We start from the raw sequence: 23,236 nt of genomic DNA on the forward strand, positions 1-23,236 counted from the left end.
CCGAGTGGACGTGAGGGAGCAATAAACACAGCTTTAAATAGACTGAATCAAATCTATAGTCTAATTAGTTTGTGAGAGAGACTCCAGGTAGAGCCGGTCTGACATCCATCTCAGACTCAGTGTGATATTACAGGAGTCACAGTAATAACTGGTTCTGTGCTTTTGTGTAAGACTGTAAATCTGCAGCCCGTATTTTTCCCGAAAGAGTCGGAGAATAAGAGGAAAAAATGAGCTGACCAATCACAAGGACGTAAAAAACCTTGTGACACCTGTACTGTACTTCCTCCTCGCTCTCCTCTGAGATCGTAAAACTAACTAACGTATGACAGTCGCCTCCATGTCAAAGCTCAGCGTCGTGAACTGTAGCTACACGCCGTCAAATGTCAAATGTCTGATGGGAACATCCTTGATGATGTTGGACTTTGATCAGTTTCTCCGAGTCACAGGTCGGAGGATGAAATGAAAATGAAAATGAAGGAAGGAGTGAAGAGGGAAGGAAGTGTAATTAGCAGAATGGAGAAGCCCCCTTATCCCTCAGAGTTGACAGCGCGTCTCCTACTGTAGGAACGCCAGCTCTCAGATGTCAATCAACCGCTGCCAAACAAACAAATAGATAGATAGATAGATAGATAGATAGATAGATAGATAGATAGATAGATAGATAGATAGATAGATAGATAGATAGATGCAGTATAAGAATCTTAATTAAGGAGAAGTTTGAGAAAAGTTTCATGTCTAATCTAATGAGCGTTTTGTAAATCATAATTAAAATTCAGATAGTGTTGTATAAATTTTAATAAAGTTATTCTTAATTGTTTCAGGGTCCCTCCTTTTTTTAAACACCTCTTTAAAAACCGGGGCTTTATTTGTCTGAACAGTCGCACGCTCTGGCATCGTGTGCTCTCAGTGGAATTAGTTCAAGAGCAGCTAGAAACTTATCACAATTCAAGCCCTCAGCACAGCATGAGCATAACCACACACACACACACACACACACACACACACACACACACACACACACACACACACACACACGCTCATGCACTGTATCTTTCACCAAACATCTGTTTAATTACCCCTCCTAGCGTTCTCTGTCATTTGCAATATATTGTGCCACTATTATTTTTACTAATGAGAACATTCACACACATTCGTGCACACACACACACCCACACACAGACACACACTCACTGCGAGGATGAAATTCTGGTTCATTTTGTTCAGTTTTTCAGGCAAAGTTGTCAAGTTGTTCTAAAAGAGTTGTTTTTTGGTGCATTTTTTTTGTTTTGTTAAGACATTACTGTTTAATTAAGATCCCAAAGAACCTTTTCCGCAAAGAATCTTCAAAATTACCTCATTATTAAATTCATAATACGTTATATATATTATACCCGGTGAGTTTTAGGCATGCAAGAAGAATACCTCGAGTCATTACCAGCTATTTTCTGCCTCTAATTGGATATTTTCGTGCTTCAATTATCCGGCAATTAGCAGAGTGTGAACCGGGTCGTGAGGTCGTGACATCGGAGGTGAACTGTGAAAATGTTTCTCCAGAGATGATTATGTTAGAAACGCAATTAGGGCTCTCTCATTAACCGAATATTCAGGATTCCTTTTCTTTTCTTTTTTGTTCTTTTCCCAGGCGAGCGGCTCCGTCGGCAGAGTTCTCGGTGGACCGGACGCGACACCTGATGTCCTTCCTCACCATGCTGGGGCCGAGTCCGGACTGGAACGTGGGGCTGTCGGGCGAAGATCTCTGCACCAAGGAGTGTGGCTGGGTGCAGAGGCTGGTGACAGACCTCATTCCCTGGGATGCAGGCACCGACAGTGGCGTCACTTACGAGGTATCCTACACTGTTTGTCCTACTTGGATGAAATATTGGAGTTGAGGCGTTGCAATGTCAGTTTGCTGAACATGTTGTCATTATAGAGGACCTTGAAGAAATTATGGGTGTTATCAGAAGAGGATTAAGAATAGGATTAAGGGGCGTCGTATAAGAGGCTATTAGTCCTCCCCACTTCTTGTCTATCTCTACTGTCCTATCAATTAGAGCCAAAAAGCCACAAAAATATACTAAAAATAAATTTTAAAAAAAGAATAGGATTAAGTTTATCCATCAATCAACGTGTCCCAGGTCTGTGAGCCAGTTGGTTAGAGAGCAATGTCACCATAGATGAGCTCTGTCACTTCCTTGTCTGCCAGAAAAGTGTAAAAACAATACACTTCAAAGAGGTTAAATCAAAGAGGTCATAAGAGGTCAACAGTATCCTCTGTGTAAAAAAAAACTAACTAAATAAGGTGTGAAATGTTCAGGTATTTCCGCCTTATTTGCGACTACCATTAGCCTTTTAGCATTAGCAATTGGTTTGTGAAAGGTAGTGAAGGATCCAACTGAACGCTAAAATTAAATGCTAGTTTGCTAAAGTGCTAAAGTTTAGTGTGGTATACGAGTATTTTCGTCTTGAATGAACTGATGTGATAGCACCATTAGCTTGAGACTTAGTCTGAGAAATGTTAGCCTAGTTAGCTGCCTTGATAGTAGGTCAAATGTCTTGTTAGCTGGCTCAACAACATTGTTTTGTTTTGTAGGTACTGTATAGTCATGTGTTAATGTGTCTTTGCTAATGATATTGAGCTAACCAGCTAAAAACATTTATGTTAAGCAGATATCTTTTGAGTCGGTCAGTCACAAAGACTTACTGTAAAGGGGACGTTTTATGGAAATATCACCCCAGGAAGAATAGCTGCTGCGTGGCAAAAGCTAATGGGGATCTAAATAAACTAAACTAAACTAAAACCTTTTGAAGGCTCTAACATAAATGTGGGTGTTTGTCTTGCCTTACAGCCCCCAAAATATAAAAATTTACAAAAAAAAAACTCTGTAATTGTCAGACTCCCAAGGTTAAAATCATGTGGTTTTACGAGCTGTTTCCTCAGGTGTCATACAATGATGTCATTAGTTTTCAAATTTGCATTTAAAGGGACAGGCACTGAAACCAGCCGATCTGAACAGGGCCGTTTTGAGCAGATGAAAAGAGCTGTGATGTTTGTTCCTTGGGGTATTTTGACTGAAGCATGTCACAGACATGTCTTTAAGACACCTGGGAACTATTTTAATTTGTGGAAAAGGGGCATAATCTGTCTCCTTTAAAGATCCCCACAACAGAGAGACTTGCACCTGTGACACATGTGCTTCATTTTAAAGGTGTAGGGGTGTAGCATAGCTGTTTGCATTATATCCATTGCTTTAGCTGACAGTTAAAGTAGATTGCATCTTATTATGAGCTTTACAGCCTTGTACTAGCTGTTGGCAGGAAGCAGCGGTGATATTAAACTGCCACATCGCAGCACAGTCGTCCTCCACCTGTCTGCAACTATGTTTGACTTCTTTAGTTTTCCTACATCCTTGGAATTAAAGGTGCTCATCCATATTCACCAACTGTTTGGAGACTACAGCAATTTATTTATAGTTTACAAGCTCATGAATAAACAAAGAGCTCATCCGGCAGAAAGGGGGGTGGTAAATATCTCTCAAAAAACATCACTTATATAATACCACTCCTCTGTCAGCTTCTGTTCTCCCTTTTATTGTCAAACTGTCTCTTTATTTCTGCTCCTTGACCTACATTTGCTCCTGTATTTACATTTAGTATAGATCTAGTCTTCTAAATTATGAAATGTTATGATCATTAGGCCAACAATTGAGGCAGAACATGTTGAAAAGAGACAGACTAGACTGTAACGTATCTTAGTGTATAACAATGTAAGCTGCACTGTCTTCACGCTGCTGTTGCCTCGGCCCTGGGAGATCTTTAAACTCACTGTCTCTGAGCTTGTGAAGTGCTTCTTCTCCTTTTTAACGCTGGAAAGTGTCCCCCTGAAAATACAACATTTAGTTTTTAAAGTTCACCCTCAGATCATTGTCTTCACTGTACACTGCACAGCAGACATTAAATGACTGCCACCTACAGGCAGAGCCGCGGGATCACACCTGACAGTTTCGACTGCATGAAAAGCACAATCCTCATCAAACACAGTGAGGGAAGTCAGTGAAGAAAAACTTTTAAGCAAACTTGCAGACTACAAAGAGAATTGTTGACGTCGTTACAGCACTGTAGATGAACTTCATACTCACACTTTCTTAGTAAGATGTCTTCCTTTTGTCTTTTCCAGCTCTGCTGCAAGAACTAAATCAAAAGTTGGTTTAAAACTTTCAACAACAAAGTTGACTTAACCTGAAAGAAGAAAGAGAATTATTCATTTTTGTCCCATTTTTTTTTGTTCTCTATAGTTTTTTAAAGCCATTACAACATGTAGAAACTCACGATATTACACACCTGAACACAAAGCCACGAATCTCTCATTAAAGGACGTGTTTAAATGGATAATGCATACAGAGATCAAACAGAAAAGAGGCTGCAGACCAGATGGCTGATGGGAGAAACAGTCACTGTCGCTGCCTCTTTAGACAGTTACCAAACTCAGGAAGGAGAATAAAACCAGTGGAGTTTTTCATTAATTCTGCTTTGAATTACTGCAGCTCCACTGGTCCGTGTCTCAGGAGGACTTATGTTGTTCATGTTTTAAAATCCTGTTTCACATCCACTATATGCTGCTATTGGATTAGTATTCCCTGTCCCACAAATAACTCCCATGCCCTAACTTTGTTTTATTTTTTACTCTGACGATCCCTCAGAGTCTTTTCCTTCAGGCATATTCAATACCCAATTTCATTAATCATATTAATTTGCATCAAAACTTCATTAACCAAGTCAAGTTAGCGTCATTGTACACTTAGATAATTTATACTGTAATTAACTGAAACTTTGCTATATATAGGGCATTTTTGACCACTATTAACCATTGGCCATATCTGATTATTTAATGACCATTACTCAAAATATATGTGACATGTGATATCAACCAGTTAATACACTATGTGCCTTTTCTAAGTCCACGTTATCTTTAGTTATATCGACCTTTAACAATCCAGACTTTTTCCTACCCGGTACACAGGAGCAGATGTTTTCCTTAAGGACACCGACCACAGAGTGCATGATTTGCACACGACAGAAGTGTTTGGATGGGAACCGTTCCTTCCCCCTGTCTAATCACGACCTGATCTTGACCTGCAGCTTCTTATTATTTGCACATGAACATTTCCCCTGAGTATTAAAGAAGTAATTCACCTTTATGCTTCACATTGAGAAGTCAAAGAGACGTCCACCACCGGGGGAGAGACGGTGACTGTGAAAACTAAAAGACAAATAAAGCAGCAAAGAAAATTAGATGTTCAGTCCAGCGGGCTCGCCTTCGCCTGGCCGTTTAATCCACGTCCATCTGACGTCCCCTTTAGCTCAGAGATATGATTTATCTCCAGACAGGTCACTCCAGGATACAAATGTTCCAGAGGCATCAGCTCTTTTTTTTTTATATATAAGATACTTAAAGCTGCACCTCAAGCAACACCTGTTTATTACATCTCATCACTTCTATTGTCGCATTTTCTCTCTCAGTCCCCGAACAAGCCCACCTTGCCTCAGGAGAAGATCCGACCTCTGACCAGCCTGGACCACCCACAGGGCCCCTTCTACGACCCCGAGGGAGGGCCGATCACCCCGATGGCCAAGCTGGTGGTGGAGCGCATCGCTAGGAAGGTAAAAGATGTACTCTGTAAGAGTTCAGAGATAATAATGCAGTGGAAATGATAATCTGAAGTTTTTTTTTTATTGTTTTGATTTGATGACGACTTCGAGATTTGGTTGAAAGCTTCAGAAAAAAAAGGGCAAACTGGAGCAAAGTAAAGATTATACAAAATGCTGTGCCAGATCATGTCCATATGTTCTGGGTTTGCCCACTTTTTGTTGACTTTTGGAAAGATATTTTCTTAATATAACATCATAAATAATCAAACCATATTCTCTCACTGCTGTATTCAGGATTTATCCAACTATATCTCAATTGACTGAAACAAAAAAGGATGTTATGGCCTTTGTCACAGTGTTTTGGTCTGGTGTAGGTCCTTGACAGCTGCTTTCTGGATTCAAGCTGTTGTAAACTATAAAATCAAAAACAGTCGTCAGGTAATTTCTCTGTAATATAGACACAGCTACACTTCCTTTCAGCTCAGCAATGATGCATGTTCCCATGTTTTTAAGAGGTCTGGTCTTTGTAAACACCTAAACTGAGCTGGATGGACATTAAATGTTATTCATCCAGTCGACCTGTGAACTACTGTCTTCTAATGTTTTCTTTTCTTTTATTATGCCGTTGCTGTTCGTCTTTCCTTGATATAATCTTTAAGTGCATATAAATCATACATAATGTATATGTACAGTATGTATGCGTATTGTTGTAACAATGCTGTAAATGTGAACACAGTTTTACTAACAAAGTAAGTTCCTGAGAACAGGTAGTAACTGAACCTTGATATTATTCTTTAATGTTTTTGTTTTGGTTGTTTCAGAGCAAACAACTCACTTGCTTCATCTTGTAAGAAGCCTTTGAACTCATTTGTATGTTAGTAAATGTTGGTGTGTGTTTGACAACAGTTTTATTTGTGTGTGTGTGTGTGTGTGCAGGGAGAACAGTGCAACGTGGTCCCCGACACCATCGACGATATCGTGGCTGACATTGGGCAGGAGGAGAAGGAGGAAGGTACAGTCCTGATTGCAGCCCTGCAGGGAATCAGTCCAAACAGCACACAACAGTTTAACTGAATGGGCTCCGTGCGGTGTTTAGCTAATTACTCAGCCCTGTCATTACCTGATATTACATTCCTTCATGCTCTGTGAACTCTCTGAACCTGTGACCGATCGCTGTGTTTGCTAAACATTCACTTAAACTGTCGAGTCATGTAGCTCACAGACTGGAGGGACTCGGAGTCCAGCGATGCTCAAGGACACACACCGAGCTCATTAAAGACACAGCTGGTTTAAGTTGAGTCTGCGACGGGAGGTCAGATAGTCAGAAAACACATCTGGCAGGGCCTCGTCGTCGGCCTGCTGAGAGGAGGTGGACGACCCACCGCTGCACAGCTGTGGCTGCAGCCGCTCCTGTCCTCAGAAAACACACTTTATATTCTCTGATGCAGCTCCGGTCCCGTCACTCTGGACAGAAAAACTTCATATGTTTCTCTTTCCCTTGTATTTTCACATGGATGTTAAAGGGATAGTTCAATATTTTTGGCAAATTGGCCCATTGCCATGATCGCTTTAGTCATAGCAGTAGGTTCCTTACCTTTAATTGTCGGTGCAAGCTGTTTGTAGAACGGCGGAGCAGAGCCGCGAGCTGCTCAGAGCTACGCTACGGAGGCTCATGGTATTTCTTGGTTTCCCTCATCAAACTCATCAAATACACAATCCAACAACTCCAAAACGCTCTGGTGGACAAGTTGTGATCTGCACATTCACCACGCTATGAGATAATAACAGAACGTTACAAGTTATTTTAGAGGCAAATGCAGAGACTGCTTGCTGAAAAACTGGCCAAAACGGGAATGCGCGTCAGTTGTTTTGCATGAATTTACCTCTAAAACAACTCTGTCTGGTAATGTTCTGTTATTATCTCATAGCGTGGTGAATGTGCATTTGATGAGTTTGATGAAGGAAACCAAGAAATCCCATGAGCCTCCGTAGCGTAGCTCTGAGCAGCTCTGCTCCACCGTTCTAAAAAATAGCTTGCACCTACAAATAAAAATAAGGAACCTACTGCTATGACTATAGGGATTATGGCAATGCGCCAATTTGCCAAAATGTTGAACTATCTCTTTAAAGATTTAGGTTTTCTGCAGATGTTTCCCTTACAGAGATAGTATAGAAACACCTGGAAACCACAGCATGGTTTCATGGATATGTTCAGGAACATGTTACGCCACGAACAAACTTTTTTTTTGATTGTTTTTAATCTAATTGCTGAGTGAGAAAAGAAGTTAACTGTTGAGTGTGAAGCTGGAGCTGGCTGACCTTCAGAGCTTCACATGCTGCAGCTGAAGAAAACACCTGTGAACCAACACGACACAAATTCAACATCTTCATCATCAATTTCACAAAACACATGAGCTTTAATACCAAACTGATCATTTTTTATGTGATTAAATAAGTATAACATTACTATTACAAATGAAAATGTTTGTCCCCAGTTATAAACATCTGTTTATGTCACATGTGGCACAAACTAGTTCATCTACACACGCTATTAATCATAAATATTTGATTCATCATTTAAAGTAAAGTATGTAATTTACATGTTTAACTCCACTTAAACTGAAATACTCAGCATTTATAAATTAAATATCATACCAATTACTTACCAGTTATGTAGAAGACATAATTAAAAAGTAGTAACTGCCTGAATTAATCATGAATTGCAGTATTGATAAGTGTTTATGAAACATTTATGAACCATTAGTTCATGTCTTAATCATCAGTGCAGCATATATGTTCATCTAAATAGTTTATTAACAATCTTCTGAACCACTTATGTCTCTTAAATAACTGGTTGGTTATCGATATAATACTCCATTTATAAAGTTTGAAAATGTAATCATTAAACATATTTAAAGATGAGCTTGTTGAACATTTATTTACAAATGAAATGGAGAAAATCTTTTATAAATTAAGTATTTAATGATGCAATAATAGTGTGTAGTGATGATCTCAGGCTGAGCAGATGGACTGTGTGTGTGACGGTGTGTGTGACGGTCTTTGTGTTGTTGCACGCTGGTGATTTGTGTGTGTGTGTGTGTGTGTGTGTGCGTCTCTGTGGCCTTGAGGTATTTTGCAGGATTTTTTGCCGATGCAGCAGAATTCTTAACAAGGATCTCCTGCCGCCTAATAAATGTCTTCCTCAGTCAGTCAAGAGCATTTGCCTCTCCTCCTCCTCCTCCTCCTCCTCCTCCTCCTCCTCCTCCTCCTCCTCCTCCTCCTCTCTTTCCCTCCTGCTTTAACTCAGCCCATCCTGGAGCTTTTGCTGCTTTCTCTCACCTCCGTCTCTCTACGTCTGCAGCTCATTCCTTCCCTCGTTCTCCTCCTCTGTCACATTACACGTTATCCCAGAGAACTGGACCTTCTCAGGTTGCTCCCTCAGGCCTGATTGTATATTCGTTCTTTCCTTTCCTTTCCTCTGCTCTGCTCTTTTCTCCTCTCGTTTTCTCTCCCCCTCCCCGAACTCCCGAGAGAGCGTTATTAATTGAAGCCGGTTCCCCCTGCTACTTCTTGTACTTCTGCTTCCGCTGATAATTGGACACGACATTCACAAATCACACTCTTCTCATTCTCTCCAGCTCCCTTTCTCCCTCCCTCCCTCCTCTCTTCCCTCCCTCCCTCCCTCAAATGTCACTCTGTGGTCACTTGTGGTATCAACCTGCAGTAAAAACCTTTGGGTACAACACTGGATAATCAGTGTTAGCCTATAGCCCCTAGCCTAGAAATCTAGACGCACCCTAGCGGCAGCAAATATATTTGCTCCGTAGGTGGGTCTAGAAACGAGCCATAGGAGCTTTTTGAGTCTTGAACACCGTTTGTGTTCACCAATTACAGCGCTCTATCTGTTTAGAGAGTCGATGGGCGTGCTTAACGCGATGACGACATACTTGCGACGGTGAAAAACGTGACAAGATGGCTTTGGCCAATAAAAGGAATCGTTTGAATCGGCGTTATCGGCATCAACTTTTAAAGAATTAAACTTGTCATTTTCTTTAAAAGTTGACCAAGAAACTGCACTGAAGTCATTCATTTCGAAGAAGGATGTATTTGGTGTTTTGCCGACAGGATATGGGAAAAATTTAATCTACCGACGTCATCCTGCTCTTTGCTCTGATTGGTCGTAGCGCTACCCTATTGCGTGCAGAGGCAGTTTGAAAGACAGCCTTCACTATACATGTTAATGATATAGTCTGGCTTGTCAGGCTATATAGCCCCCCATCCTTCATCCCTCCATCTGCAAATTTTGAAATTCAATAGAAAAGTGAATTTTGTAAATGCAACTTGAGCCTGTAACATCTTCTTCATCTCTGTCTCTCTGTCTCTGTCTCAGACGACACACCGGAGACGTGCATCTACTCGGCCTGGTCTCCGTGGTCGGCGTGCAGCAGCGCCACGTGTGAGAAAGGCCGCAGGATGAGGCAGAGGATGCTGAAGGCGCAGCTGGACCTCAGCGTGCCGTGTCCGCACACTCAGGACTTCCAGCCCTGCATGGGCCCAGGATGCAGCATGGAGGGTAAACACACACACACACACACACACACACACACACACACACACACACACACACACACACACACACACACACACACACACACACACACACACACACACACACACACACAGGGGGTGATTGGTGTCGTCCTTCAGTGTTTATCTGCGATTGGACTAAGAAGAGCTTAATTTATTGTATCACATATAAATAATGGAGGATATGGAAGAGAAAAAGCTTCTCAGCCAGTTTCCTTTTCAACAGATAAGGTTTATTTGGTTGTTTGGATTCACTTCCAGTCGCATCACCAAAGTGCAAATGTAGATAATTCTCTGTTTCCCTCATTAAGTTGAACGTAACAACTCTTTAATTTGTTCCGAACGAGGCCAAACAAGGAGGCGTTCCCTCAGCGAGGAGCATCAACATACATCATTTATACGGCCTGTTAATCCTGCAGCTACTTCAGTGACTCTCAGCTGCTGTCAACAACAGCAGAGATACTGCAAAGCATTGTGGGAACTTGCATACTTTAAGATGTAAACATTGCTCCTGTTTAAACATCAGCACGATAACAGTGCTGAAGCGCCATTTTTTCTCTTATTCAGATAAGACAGTGAGAGATCAGAGCTGTCAACTGTCCCATAAGGAAGTCAGTAACCGAAACAAACCAGAAGATCCTCTCCTTGAAATGATACGTGTTAGTCTGTATCTTTATGAATTAATTCAATATAAATCTATAAAAGAGAAACATAATGTAACAGATTAGACCAGTGGTTCTCAAAGTGGGGTGCGGGGACCCCCAGGGGTCCTTGAGAGGGTTCAAGGGGGTCCCCAACTTTTTTTACCAGACATTTTACCAGGTTTTTCTAGAATTTTTTTTTTTTTTTTTACTTTTTTGAGAAATTTTACCACATTTCAAATTTTTTTTTTTTTTTTTTTAGAATTGTATCACTTTTTTCTAGAATTTTTACTTTTTAAAAAAAAAAATCTATTTCACCAGCTTATTTTTTATTTATATTTTTTTTAATTTTCTTTTTGAGAAATTTTACCATTTTTTTCTAGAATTTTAAAAACTTTTTTTGATTGATTTTACCATCTTATTTTTTATTGAGTTTTTTTTTTAACTTTATTTTTGAGAAATGTAACCACTTTTTTCCAGAAATTTCAAAAGATTTACGCCAATGGCCCTAATTTGTACGTAGCTACAGTACTTATACTAAGAAAGTAACGTCATTCAGTCTCAGGACAAATATTTGTGTATTTCTTTTAAATTCTGTCCAAAGGGGGTCCGTGGTCTAATTTGTGTCAGTTTAGGGGTCGTTGATGTAAAAAAAAGTTTGAGAACCACTGGATTAGACCATTAAGATGGAACGATCCGTACTGTATGATGAAGAAAGAAATCCCTCCATCCGCCTGCTCTCCTTCAGGCCGTCATGTTACACCAATGTGAAGTGAGTTCAACGTTGCTAGAGTTTTAAAAACGGCCGACCCACCAGCGTCGTCCACCGGCAAAAAAAAAAAAAAAGATCACAAAAGTTCATAAGGAAATACCAAAACGAGTATTAATGTGCTCGGATGCGTGAGCGACAATGTGAACGAGGCCGACTGGCTGCACCGGGTTTTCTCCATTAGTCACAGGTCAAATCAAAGGAGAGAGCGTCCGGTCCTTATTTCCAGCTCAGGAAGTTGGAAACTGTTTGAGAGACGGACAGGAAATTTTAGAGAGCGAGGGGAGATAACCTGCAGCAAAGGATCATGGGTCAGAGTCAAACCCATGGTCACTGTGTTCAGGACTATTATATGTGTATGTGGTGCTGTAACAACTCCCCTTTCTGTTGCTTTATTACTTTAAATCCGTCCTCTCAGAGTTTTTAAAGAGGAGCAGTGAAGCCCTGAAATAATAAGTAGATTATATCTCAGGTGTTTCTGAGACTAGTTTTGACTAAAATTGGATCTGTGGTAGCAACACAAAGCTGCTCCCTCATTTATATTTCACAGCCCGGCGGTGTTGTTTTACTCAGAAATTTAATTGTGCAACCGTTGGCTGACAGGCAGTCGAGGTCGTTGTTGTGAGGCTCAGTTCGCCGTGTGAGTGAAGGGAAACAGGTGCCGGCTCCACCATCAGACTGAATCGAGAGCAAAGACAGCGACGCCTCCACACACACACACACAGTATCTGAAGTAGATACAGCAACACAAGAGTGTGTCAGAAAGGAAAGATAATCCCTAATCACACACAGTAAACATTAGTAATTGGATACGCTAATTACTTGACTGAAACACAGAAGATTATGTGGATTAGCCGCTGCTGATGCAGAAGCTTCCTCCAGGATTTGACTGTGTTTATCTTTGACTAAAAAGAGAAAACCGACGCACCGTGCTGCTCTCGTCGTTGGTGTTAAAGATAACAGGACTGTGCACCTAATTGATTCAGATGCAAAAAGACACACAAACACAAACACAAACACAAACACAAACACAAACACAAACACAAACACGGTCGACGTTAATCCGAGCCGGACGGAACTTTTTTACTTTTCAGTAAATTGGCGTCGACTCCTTCCTGTTTCTCTCTGTTGCTGTCAAAGAGGAAACTTTTCTTTCTGATTTCTATCAGAGTTGTCAATTTTTTTTTTTACTCTTTTCCAGCAAGACAACAACAACACACACACACACACACACACACACACACACACACACACACACACACACACACACACACACACACACACACACACACACACACACACACACACACACACACACACACACACACACACACACACACACACACACAAGCCCAAAACCCCAGGAGTTTGCCTTTTGTCCAATTCCCAGTGAAGTTGTCAGTTTGGAACAAATGCTGAGAGGCAGCACAGTCGGCGTCTTGTCTTCTCCCTCCTCACTCTTCTTCCTCCTCCCTCCCTCCCTCGCTCCCAGGACGTCCACCACTCATCAGACAAGTGAAGCTCAGGCAGTTGGAGGCTAAAGAGGCTTCACACACACACACACACACACACACACACACACACACACACACACACACACACACACTGGCACCGCTCGCTGCTCCTCTTATCGATTATCAGACAGCAACACAGATAGCTTTTTGTTCCTAAGCACCTCTCCTCTGTTTTCATTTAGCGCTCCGTTAGTGTGCGGTGGGAGATTGATAATTGTGAGGTTCATGCTGCTGCACGGGGGCCGGACCGACGCCAGGGGTGATTAATATTCCCGGGAAACTCTTTGCTTCTCCCGGGGGGGGGGGGGGGGACTTGGTCGTCGGAGCTGTGAGATACCTGTATCTTTTATTAATGATTCACTTAGCTCTGCTTTATCAGGCCGCAGCCCGTACGAGCTGTTGGAGAGCGGGGGTGCGTTCGAGAGTCAAGTGCTGTGAGTCAAAGAAAAAGAAAAAACCTTTCTACACTGCAAAAACTCAAAATCTTTCCAAGAATATTTGTCTTATTTCTTGTCAAAATGTCCCAATTTTAGTCAAAACTTATCTCTTTCCACTTAAAATAATACTCATCACCTAAAAATTACCCTTTTTTAGACATATTTCACTTGTTTCAAACTAATTTTCAATTGAAATAAGTAGAAAAATCTGCCATGAAAGCAACTTTGTAATAAGAAGGAAAAACTTGCTCTACTGTGAGATTTTTGTACTTATTTCAAGTGAAAATATGCTTGAAAGAAGTAAAATGGTTCTACAAACAAGCTACTTTTTAATGTGATGAGTCTTATTTTAAGTATAATGAGATTTGTTTTGACTAGAAATGAGACAAATATTCTTGGTAAGATTTTGAGTCTTTGCAGTGTAAGTTGTTTGAAGCTCATTCATTATTATTATTCTTTTAGACAAAGTCGATGCACAAAGTTACAAAGTCTGTTCTCATCTCCCCGTCTCCTCCTGACAGTTTCGCTTTTAATAAACTGTCCGCTCTGAGTCGAGGAGTCTCAAGGAGACGCCGGCGAGCAGAGGTTCGACTTGTTCCGAGCTGCTCTGTAAGTGAGGGATAGGAGGATCTTGAACCGCCATGCTGCCTAATAGTGATAAAATACACCAGAGTGGACCTTGTTAAGCCAGAGACGCTGCACTTCTCTCTCTCCAGCTGATACAGGCCGGGATCATTCATATTGACTTTCACTCCCTCAGGCCTGAGCTGTGAATAGCTCCGTCCCTCAGGCAACCGGACTTATTAAAAAGAGTGAGTCGAGGCGGTTTTCTGAGGGAGAGCCTTTTGGAAAATGCCACCTTCGACTGAACAGACTGTGAGAGAGAGGATCCTGGTTTAGTTTAGTGAGAGTGCAGAGGACTGAGTGACAAATCGCACCTCTTTGTTGTTGTTGTTGCTCAGGGAGAGCTTCAAACGCCACAGTAGGTGACGTCACCGAGGCTGCGTCCATCGACTCCATCCATCTTTATTTACCGTCCATGAGTGGAAGAGGAGGTTCACAGCTGGCAGATCAGGAGGGATGAGGGGATACTAGAAGACGGATGTAGGAATGCAGGAGTCCAACCTTGAAGTTTTAACTTAAGTTGTGATCAAATTTTCATTTTTAACACACTTAAAACTTGCGTTGTGAGTTATTTTACATTTCCAGACACATCATACGTCTTTACTGTGGGAAGCTTTGACCTCTCACCTCACGTGTCTCTTTATTTTGTCCCTTTTACACATCAGGAACTGCAGCTATACTGTATAACCAGATAATCCCTTGCTTGCAGAAATGATGAGGAGTCGTAGTAAACGTTCGTCTTGCTCTTTACTGTGGCTCTTTTTATCATTTCACACAGACAGAGTGAAAACTATAACAAACAATACAACAAAACTGCCCCCGAAAGGAACGCGCATCAGCGGTTTTGCATGAATTTACCTCTAAAACAACTCTGTCTGGTAACGTTCTGTTATTATCTCATAGCGTGGTGAATGTGCAGGTCACAACTTGTCCACCAGAGCATTTTGGAGTTGTTGGATTGTGTATTTGATGAGTTTGATGAGGGAAACCAAGAAATCCCATGAGCCTCCGTAGCGTAGCTCTGAGCAGCTCGCGGCTCTGCTACGCCGTTCTAAAAATAGCTTGCACCGACAATTAAAGGTAACGAACCTACTGCTATGACTATAGGGATTATGGCAATGGGCCAATTTGCCAAAAATGTTGAACTATCCCTTTAACATTCATTTATTAAGTGTAACTATGAAATTCTTATGACATTGCCATTGTGGGAAAGGAACTTGATAAACAGCAATGAAGCAATTTTGTTACCACCACCTGATGAAAGTCTTCTAGACAAAAACGTTGTGTAATAAACCTGATGCAAGGGAAAACAGTGTGCAAAAGTTTTCTCTTTTGAACGTGTTTTGTGCTTCTGTCCTCTCCGATGCACCTGTCGATCTTTTGAGGTGTGCTTCATTTTCATGTTTGATATCCTACTACTGCTATTTCTCTTCGCAGCTGCTAAAAAAACGTTGCTACTGTATAACGTGTTTTATTTAATCAGATCAGGTTTTCAGTCTGTTCATGTCACTTAAATCAGTTCAACAAATGATCAACACTCTGGTATTCTAGCGCTAAAAACTTACATTTGTCTTGAAGATCAATATTTGGCATCTGTGTGTATCAACCACCTCGTGTATTTGGAGCGATGAACCTGATCCAGAACTTTTTGCTGTGTCAGACAAAAGCATTGGACCGAACCTTGACCAGCTTGTTTGTGTACTATTAATCATTAAGAAAAATGCTCATCTGCAGCCGTGGACCTATTTTTGTTTTGTTTACAATGAGAAATGGAAACAACGTAACTGCACCTGCAAATGATGAAAAAACAACTAGAGAACAAACTGAACTTTTTTCCTGTTTATATAAATCAAACGCTAAATTTCATGAACGATGTTTCTTGTCTGTTTCTAAGTGGAGCTGGTTGTGTTTCTCTCCGCAGAGCCGTCGACCTGCATGATGTCGGAGTGGATCAGCTGGTCGTCCTGCAGCGTGTCCTGTGGGATGGGCATGAGGTCCAGAGAGCGATACGTCAAACAGTACCCGGAGGACGGCTCGCTGTGCCAGCTGCACACCGAGGAGACGGACAAGTGCGTGGTCAACGACGAATGCTGTGAGTCTGTTAGTGATGGAGGAGGTGAAATGCAAAGTGAAAAGGTAAAACAGTCAAAAGGAGCACAAACAGATTTAACTTAGTGTTTCTCTGTCATGTGGATGAAGCTACAGTGATTTTAATCAAGTTTCCTCTGTTAGATTTTAAACACAGAGCGTCACTTCTAGTTCAATATGTGACAAATCTGAAGCTTCAACTCATCTGCAGAGTTTTGGTCCAAAATATATTTGAAGAATTGATTTCATAATACAAATTTGATTTAAAAAAAAAGAAAAAAGATTGATTTCTAAAGTTTCTGTTTGTTTAAAAGTGATTTTAACCCTGTTGTTGTCCTTCTGGATCAAATTGACCCAATCTATTCCCTTCCTCCATCCTTCTTTCTTTCCTTCCTTTCTCCCTTCCTTCTTTCCACAATCCTTTTTCCTTCCTTCCTTCCTTCCTTCCTTCCTTCCTTCCTTCCTTCCTTCCTTCCTTCCTTCCTTCCTTCCTTCCTTCCTTCCTTCCTTCCTTCCTTCCTTCCTTCCTTCCTTCCTTCCTTCCTTCCTTCCTTCCTTCCCTTCATCCTTACTTCTTCTTCCTTCCTTTTTGACCCAATTGACCCAATCTGTTCCCTCCCTCCTTCTATCTTTCCTTCCTTTTCCCTTCATTCTTTCCTCCCATCTTTCCCTTTGTCCTCCCTTCTTTCCCTTCTTTCCCTTCGTCCTTCCTTCCTTCCTTCCTTCCTTCCTTCCTTCCTTCCTTCCTTCCTTCCTTCCTTCCTTCCTTCCTTCCTTCCTTCCTTCCTTCCTTCCTTCCTTCCAGGAGGACAACAGGAGGGCTAAACTTTACACACTGTTTTATCATAAAATAATGTGTACATACACTTAGTAAGTTATCTTTTTTCTTTTTCATATCATCAATTCTGTGATGTAGAAGAGAGAAATCTACCAATCTTTATTCATATAGACTTTCAATCAAGTGAAAATGCAGATTAAAGAGTTTATAAGTGATTGATAGAAAACATAAAACAACAAAAATTGACTTGATTTTAGGGACTATATATAAAAAATACCACTGGTATAATATTAATGAAAAATAATAACAAATTCAAAAGTATAAAAGATCACATGCTTGGCCTAGAAAGAAAGAAAGAAAGAAAGAAAGAAAGAAAGAAAGAAAGAAAGAAAGAAAGAAAGAAAGGCAGACCATGATGTTATTGATCTCTCTCTCTAAAGATCAATCAGTCGACTTGACACTAATGGTCGAACTGGATCCATTTGTGTTGTGAACTTTACATTAACGGCCCCTGTGTCGGTCCCACAGCCCCCAGCAGCTGTGTGGTGACGGAGTGGGGGGAGTGGGACCCCTGCAGCGTCACCTGTGGTCTGGGGATGAGGAGACGGGAGCGCATGGTGAAGATGCCTCCGATCGACGGATCAATGTGTAAAACCGAGGTGGCCGAGGTGGAGAAGTGCATGATGCCGGAGTGTCGTGAGTTCACTTCATTTATTCAGTTTACATGTCTGTGATCTGCTCTTCAAATGTGTGTTTGTGAACCTCATTCATTCACTCATAACCTTTATTTAAACTCGGAGATATATTGAGGAGCAACCTCATTTACAATATAGCCGAGATGAAACACAAAACATATAAGGACAAAAGATAAAACATTTGACACATACAAAAGCATAACAGAATACCGTAAGTTAAAGGTGACAAGGATAAATTGAAACATAAGTGTAGTTAAAAGCAGGAGCAGTTCGAGGTAAAATAAGATGTAGTTATGGTTTTAAATTGTCCTATTGATAAAGGTGAGGTAAGTGTAAACTGTAACTTGTACCGATGTGTGTGTGTGTGTGTGTGTGTTTGTGCAGACACCATCCCCTGCATGCTGTCCCCCTGGTCGGACTGGAGCGAGTGCAGCGTGACGTGTGGACGCGGCATGCGGACACGTCAGAGGATGTTGAAGTCTGATCCTGCAGAGTGCAGCGAGGAGCTGGAGCAGACGGAGAAGTGCATGCTGCCCGAGTGTCGTAAGTGACTCACACACTCAACTTCAACCTTGTGTTGTGATCTGATCTGAGGTTTGACCAACTCCTCTAAAACTAAATCTCTCAACAAAAGTGAAATTGTTGGAAATATCGGTTTAATTCTGTACAAGCATCATCAGTCATTCCTTCTCATCAGTTTTAACTTTTTATTTTTCTTTAATAACATGATACTTGCTTGTTTTTCAGATAGTAGAGTTCAAGTCGAGTTCTGTGTTTATCAATCAGTCAGTCAAGTTTTATTGATATAGCACCTTTCATACTAGTCAGGATGCTTTACAAGCAAATAAAGGAAAAAAAACTCAAATTAGAGACTAAAGCAGAGCAATAGCAATACATTTAAATAATAAATAGTTAAAAAAATATGCACATGTTCACAGTTTTTAAGGTCATATTTAATATTTACTGCCTGTATTATTGGCTGGATTTATAGATGCATCATTGTGTCCTGTTTCTGATGTGTTCAATGTACTGGATTGTTTTTTATTACAGTAGGTTGCTAGACAGATCGTTCTCCACACAGTGCTGTACATTAGGTATTGATTGATTGGCTTTATTGTCCCAGAAGAGCAATTTGGTTTGCAACAGCACTGCACACATGACAAATACACATAAATATGATAAAAACAAGAAGAAAAACATACACAAGACACATTAAAACATTCAATAACTTAATAAATTAGTAGTAGTAGTTGTGTGGTTCCAATATGTTACTATTTGCTCTGACATGTCTCCTTTATGACCACTGTAATTTCAAATCTAGCTAATAATAAAGTAATCTAAAAAATAATCTAGTGTTATAGGATTAATAGGGGCGACCAGAACTGTGAAAAGTTGTGAAACCAAAAAATGACACAAAATCTTTAAACTAGATTTAACTTCAGTGTCCTGACTAACAACAGTGTTTTTCATTCATTATTTAACCAGCCTCCTTCACTTTACCACTTTACTCTGTTTATATGTAACAACTAAACCAGTAAACACTTCACTGTGATCATGTCTGAAAACTGGGATTTGTGAATTAATGACACTGAAGAAGTGGAGAGTTTAGTTTCAAAAACACAACGTCACTCTGTCGTATCACCACTTGAACTTCCACATTTAGCACATTTAGCATGAAGATGATGAAGCCGTAGGTGAGAGGAATAAACATAAACGCTCACAGAGTTTTTTAGTAAAATGGAAACAAACAAATGAAAAAAGAAAACACAATACTTGGGTTGACCCGTCTCAGGTCAATGCAGAAGAGAGAAATGTAATAATGATGCGCACAGGCCCTGTGGGAATAACCTCATCCAAATTTTTTACTTTTGTCTCCACTTCAGGTTTATTATTTGTTGATCTAATTTTAAAGTCCTGCCTTTGTTGTTCCTTTAATTATTAAGTTTCTTACTTGCTCTTCTCTTCACCCCATCCTGTTATGATTTGTGTATGCAGTGTATGAAACTATGTGCATCAAAATTAAATCACCTTGGATTGTTTAAAAAAACAGGCTAATGATGTAAAATCCTGAGGTTTGAAAAAAAACAAAACTCAAGTTAAGTTCCCATACTTAGAAAATATATTCAAGTACAGCAAGTTTCAGCAAAGAGCCAAAGTAAAAAGTCAGTGTGGAGTTAATCCCTCCGTCCTCATCTGTCCTCTCCTCTCCCTCCTCCAGCTGTGGACTGCATGGTCTCCGAGTGGAGCGAGTGGTCCGAGTGCAACAAGTCGTGCGGTAAAGGACACACCATCCGAACCCGCATGATCAAGCTGGAGCCGCAGCTCGGAGGCAGCAGCTGCCCCGAGACCATCCAGAGGAAGAAGTGCAAGATCAGGAAGTGTCGGACGAAAACGAAGGAGGAGAGAGGAGGAGGAGGAGGTGGAGGAGGAGGAGGCGAACGAGGAGGAAAGAGGAGGAGGCGGGGTAAACAACAAGGCAGAGACGCAGCGCTGGAGGAACAGCCAGGTCGGTGCTCACTTTGGACGTCTTTACACTGCACGGTTCAAGTGGCCCAATTTGATTTTTTTCCTCTCAAGTGGTATAGATCGGGTCTGAAACATGAACGTGTAAACGGGACAAATACGCATGGAATCGGATATTGTCAGATCGGATTCAGGCCTCTGTTATATGTGGAAATAAATTACATACAAATCAGAGATCTGCCGATACAGTCTGTAGTCTAAACAGACAGATCGGATCTTTCCTGGCAATGCGAGTCGTACATCATCAATAATAATATTAATTCACGTGCCCACACATTTCACTGAACCTCTGTAGCCTGTGATTGACATGTGGGTCTGACCTGGACGGCCAGAGCCAGCTGTGGCCAGCTGTGGTCACTGTAACATAAGTTATTACACTGTTTAATTTTCGTGGTGTCCGCGCATCTGTTTTTTCTCCCTCACTAGTTCTTGTTTTCATATAACATTCATTTCTATGTGGATCGAGGGCAAGAGGGAGTGTGAAAGAGAGAAAAACACCAGATTTCACCAGTTTTCCTACCGGCAAAAACTGAAACGAGCCGATTAGAAATCAAGAGAGGAGTCAGCTGCTCATTTCACAGCAGGTTTGCTCCATGCAGACACTTCACTAACTTTATTTTGGAAGGACAGACTAGATGTTATAAAAGATGATATAAACTCTGAGCACCAGACCGACCTTCGTTTATAATTATTATGTAAATATAACGTGACCTAGTAAATCGACCGAAAAAAGGTCACTATCTTATTTCCTCTTCAACAGGTTGTTTCACAAAAACAAAGCAGGTGTAAATGCAGATATCAGATATAAACGCAGATATCAGATATGAGAACAAATCGGAGTTGGGCATCGAGGCCTGCAGTGTAAAATCAGCCTTTGTGTTCTGGTTGTTTATTATTATTCTGATCCATCCAGCTGAACGAGGCCGGAGCTGATGTTTGTTGTGGTGTTGTGTGTTGTGTTTGTGTCTCTCTCCTGCAGCCGGTTGCAGGATGCAGCCGTGGACCAGCTGGACGGACTGCACCAAGCCGTGTGGCGGGGGGATCCAGGAGCGATTCATGACGGCGAAGAAAAGGGCGAAGGGGCCTGCGCAGGCCGCCAGCTGTAAGGACCGGAAGGAGATCCGTGCCTGCAACGTTCATCCCTGCTAGAGGGCGCCGTCGAGCCCAGGGTTCAACTCACACACACACACACACACACGAGATCATAGGAGGAAAAATATGGGATCAATTGATAAAGATCTAAGAGGGGGGGCGGGGTTTATTAGTGTGTGAGCAGAGAGGAGAGGGTGAGATGATGACAACTAGGAAATAAGAACGGTCTGGTAAGTAGGAGGAGGAGGAAGAGAAGGTGATGATGATAATAATAATGATAATGATGAAGATGGTGATGCGCTGTTTAGTGAAGCCATTGTAGACATTTAGTTAACAGGGCTGACTTTTACTTTAGACCACAATGGAAGTACTAGAGAGTGTTTTATCTGTGTCCTGCAACAAAAAAAAGAAAAAGAAAAATCTTTGTTGCTCTCTTTCTTGTTCCTTATGGTCAAATCCAGATGTTTCCTGGGAACTCTCATCAAAATCAGCTCCAAAAACACAAACAGGAAATCTGCCCCATTCATTAAACTTCATTAATGATGCTGAACTTTAAACAGTAAAACTCCTGGTGCGTTCGAGGAGCCGAATAATCTGTAACTTAAAATAATGCAGATGTTTTGACCGGAGGAAAGATGGAAGTGTAGTTTTGTGGTGTGTAAATCCCATATCCACCTTTGTGCACTGAGATTTACAGCAAACCTGCTTCAAATGAACCACACACACACACAACAGGAAGTCACGCAACAGTCTGTGGTGTTAAACTGCTTTTGTTCCCCCCCCCCCAAAAAAAACGTTAGAAAACTTAAATCAGCTCCGACTCCGGGGAGAAACAACATTAAGGTAAAGGTCAGAATAAAGGAAAAGAAAAAAAATCATCATCCCTCTGTCTTTGCTGTTGCTCCACAACCTGCAGGTTTCACACTGAGTTAGAGATGGATGAGGATTGTTAAAGCACCAGTAACAAGAAAGTGGGCGCAGATATGAAATAGGAAGCAAAGACACGTTATTAAACCAAGGAGAAGACGTCCAAGAAGAGACACTAGCGAGACATTGAGACAGACATATTGTTGCTTTACTGCAACTTTAACTAGAAATACACAATTTAAAATGATGTCTAAAGTCCTGGATTTGAGTAGCATCATTGGCAAAATGGACTTAAACACCAGGAGAGTGACTTTTAAACACTTTTAAAAAGCCACACAAACATCTTCTAATGAAATGATTGTGACAATGTGATTTATTCTTGATAGATAATGTGTTTATCTTCTCAAAACCGGTAACTGGGACTCAGTTTGTGATCACTGCACCTGATCAAAGGCGATTACTGATGTGTATCAATCGGAATAAAAAGAGGAATGTGTCTGAAAACCAAATTATTCCAACTTTATGAGCAACAGTGTACATGAATGAAGCAAACATCAAAATAGACATTCGATTGTATCTAAAACACTGTCTCCAGGTCAGATCTTCAGACTTCAAACACCTTAAAAGCATCATCAGTGTATTAATCTCTCATTTGAGCTGTTTTATATTCTGCTGGATGATTGAAACTCAACGCGTCACCACCGTGTTTCACTTCTGAACTGCAGCAGATTTAAAGTGTAAAGAGACTTTAAATCAAACTATAAAGCAGTGATCGCTCTAAAGTATTTTTCTCTTCACCACAGAGAGGACTCACTGTTCTGCCGCCAAACAAACCGGTCGAACAAATTCACCAGAAAATTAGAATAAACACTGTTAATTTTCTGCCGTAGAAATGAAACTTTCCCAGGAAGTCATCGTGAATATAAAATAAACTAAAGTTGGATTTATTTCTTTTCTTTTACCCTTTTTTTTTTT

At 40.9% G+C, this 23,236-nt stretch overlaps 1 protein-coding gene across 1 annotated transcript in view; it reads left to right on the plus strand.

The window, feature by feature from the left end:
- spon1b (spondin 1b) overlaps positions 1-22,172 on the plus strand; it is a 117,842-nt gene extending 95,670 nt beyond the window's left edge. The window contains exons 8-16 of the mRNA XM_083972808.1: positions 1,643-1,844; positions 5,518-5,658; positions 6,583-6,658; positions 10,037-10,219; positions 16,140-16,310; positions 17,613-17,780; positions 18,164-18,322; positions 19,998-20,285; positions 21,282-22,172. Of these exons, the coding sequence (XP_083828934.1) occupies positions 1,643-1,844; positions 5,518-5,658; positions 6,583-6,658; positions 10,037-10,219; positions 16,140-16,310; positions 17,613-17,780; positions 18,164-18,322; positions 19,998-20,285; positions 21,282-21,451 (1,558 nt within the window). The 3' untranslated portion in view covers positions 21,452-22,172. The remainder of the gene's footprint in view (positions 1-1,642; positions 1,845-5,517; positions 5,659-6,582; positions 6,659-10,036; positions 10,220-16,139; positions 16,311-17,612; positions 17,781-18,163; positions 18,323-19,997; positions 20,286-21,281) is intronic.
- Positions 22,173-23,236: the final 1,064 nt, after the last annotated feature.

This window comes from Trachurus trachurus (assembly GCF_905171665.1).
Source record: "Trachurus trachurus genome assembly, chromosome: 6".
Taxonomy (NCBI): Eukaryota; Metazoa; Chordata; class Actinopteri; order Carangiformes; family Carangidae; genus Trachurus; species Trachurus trachurus.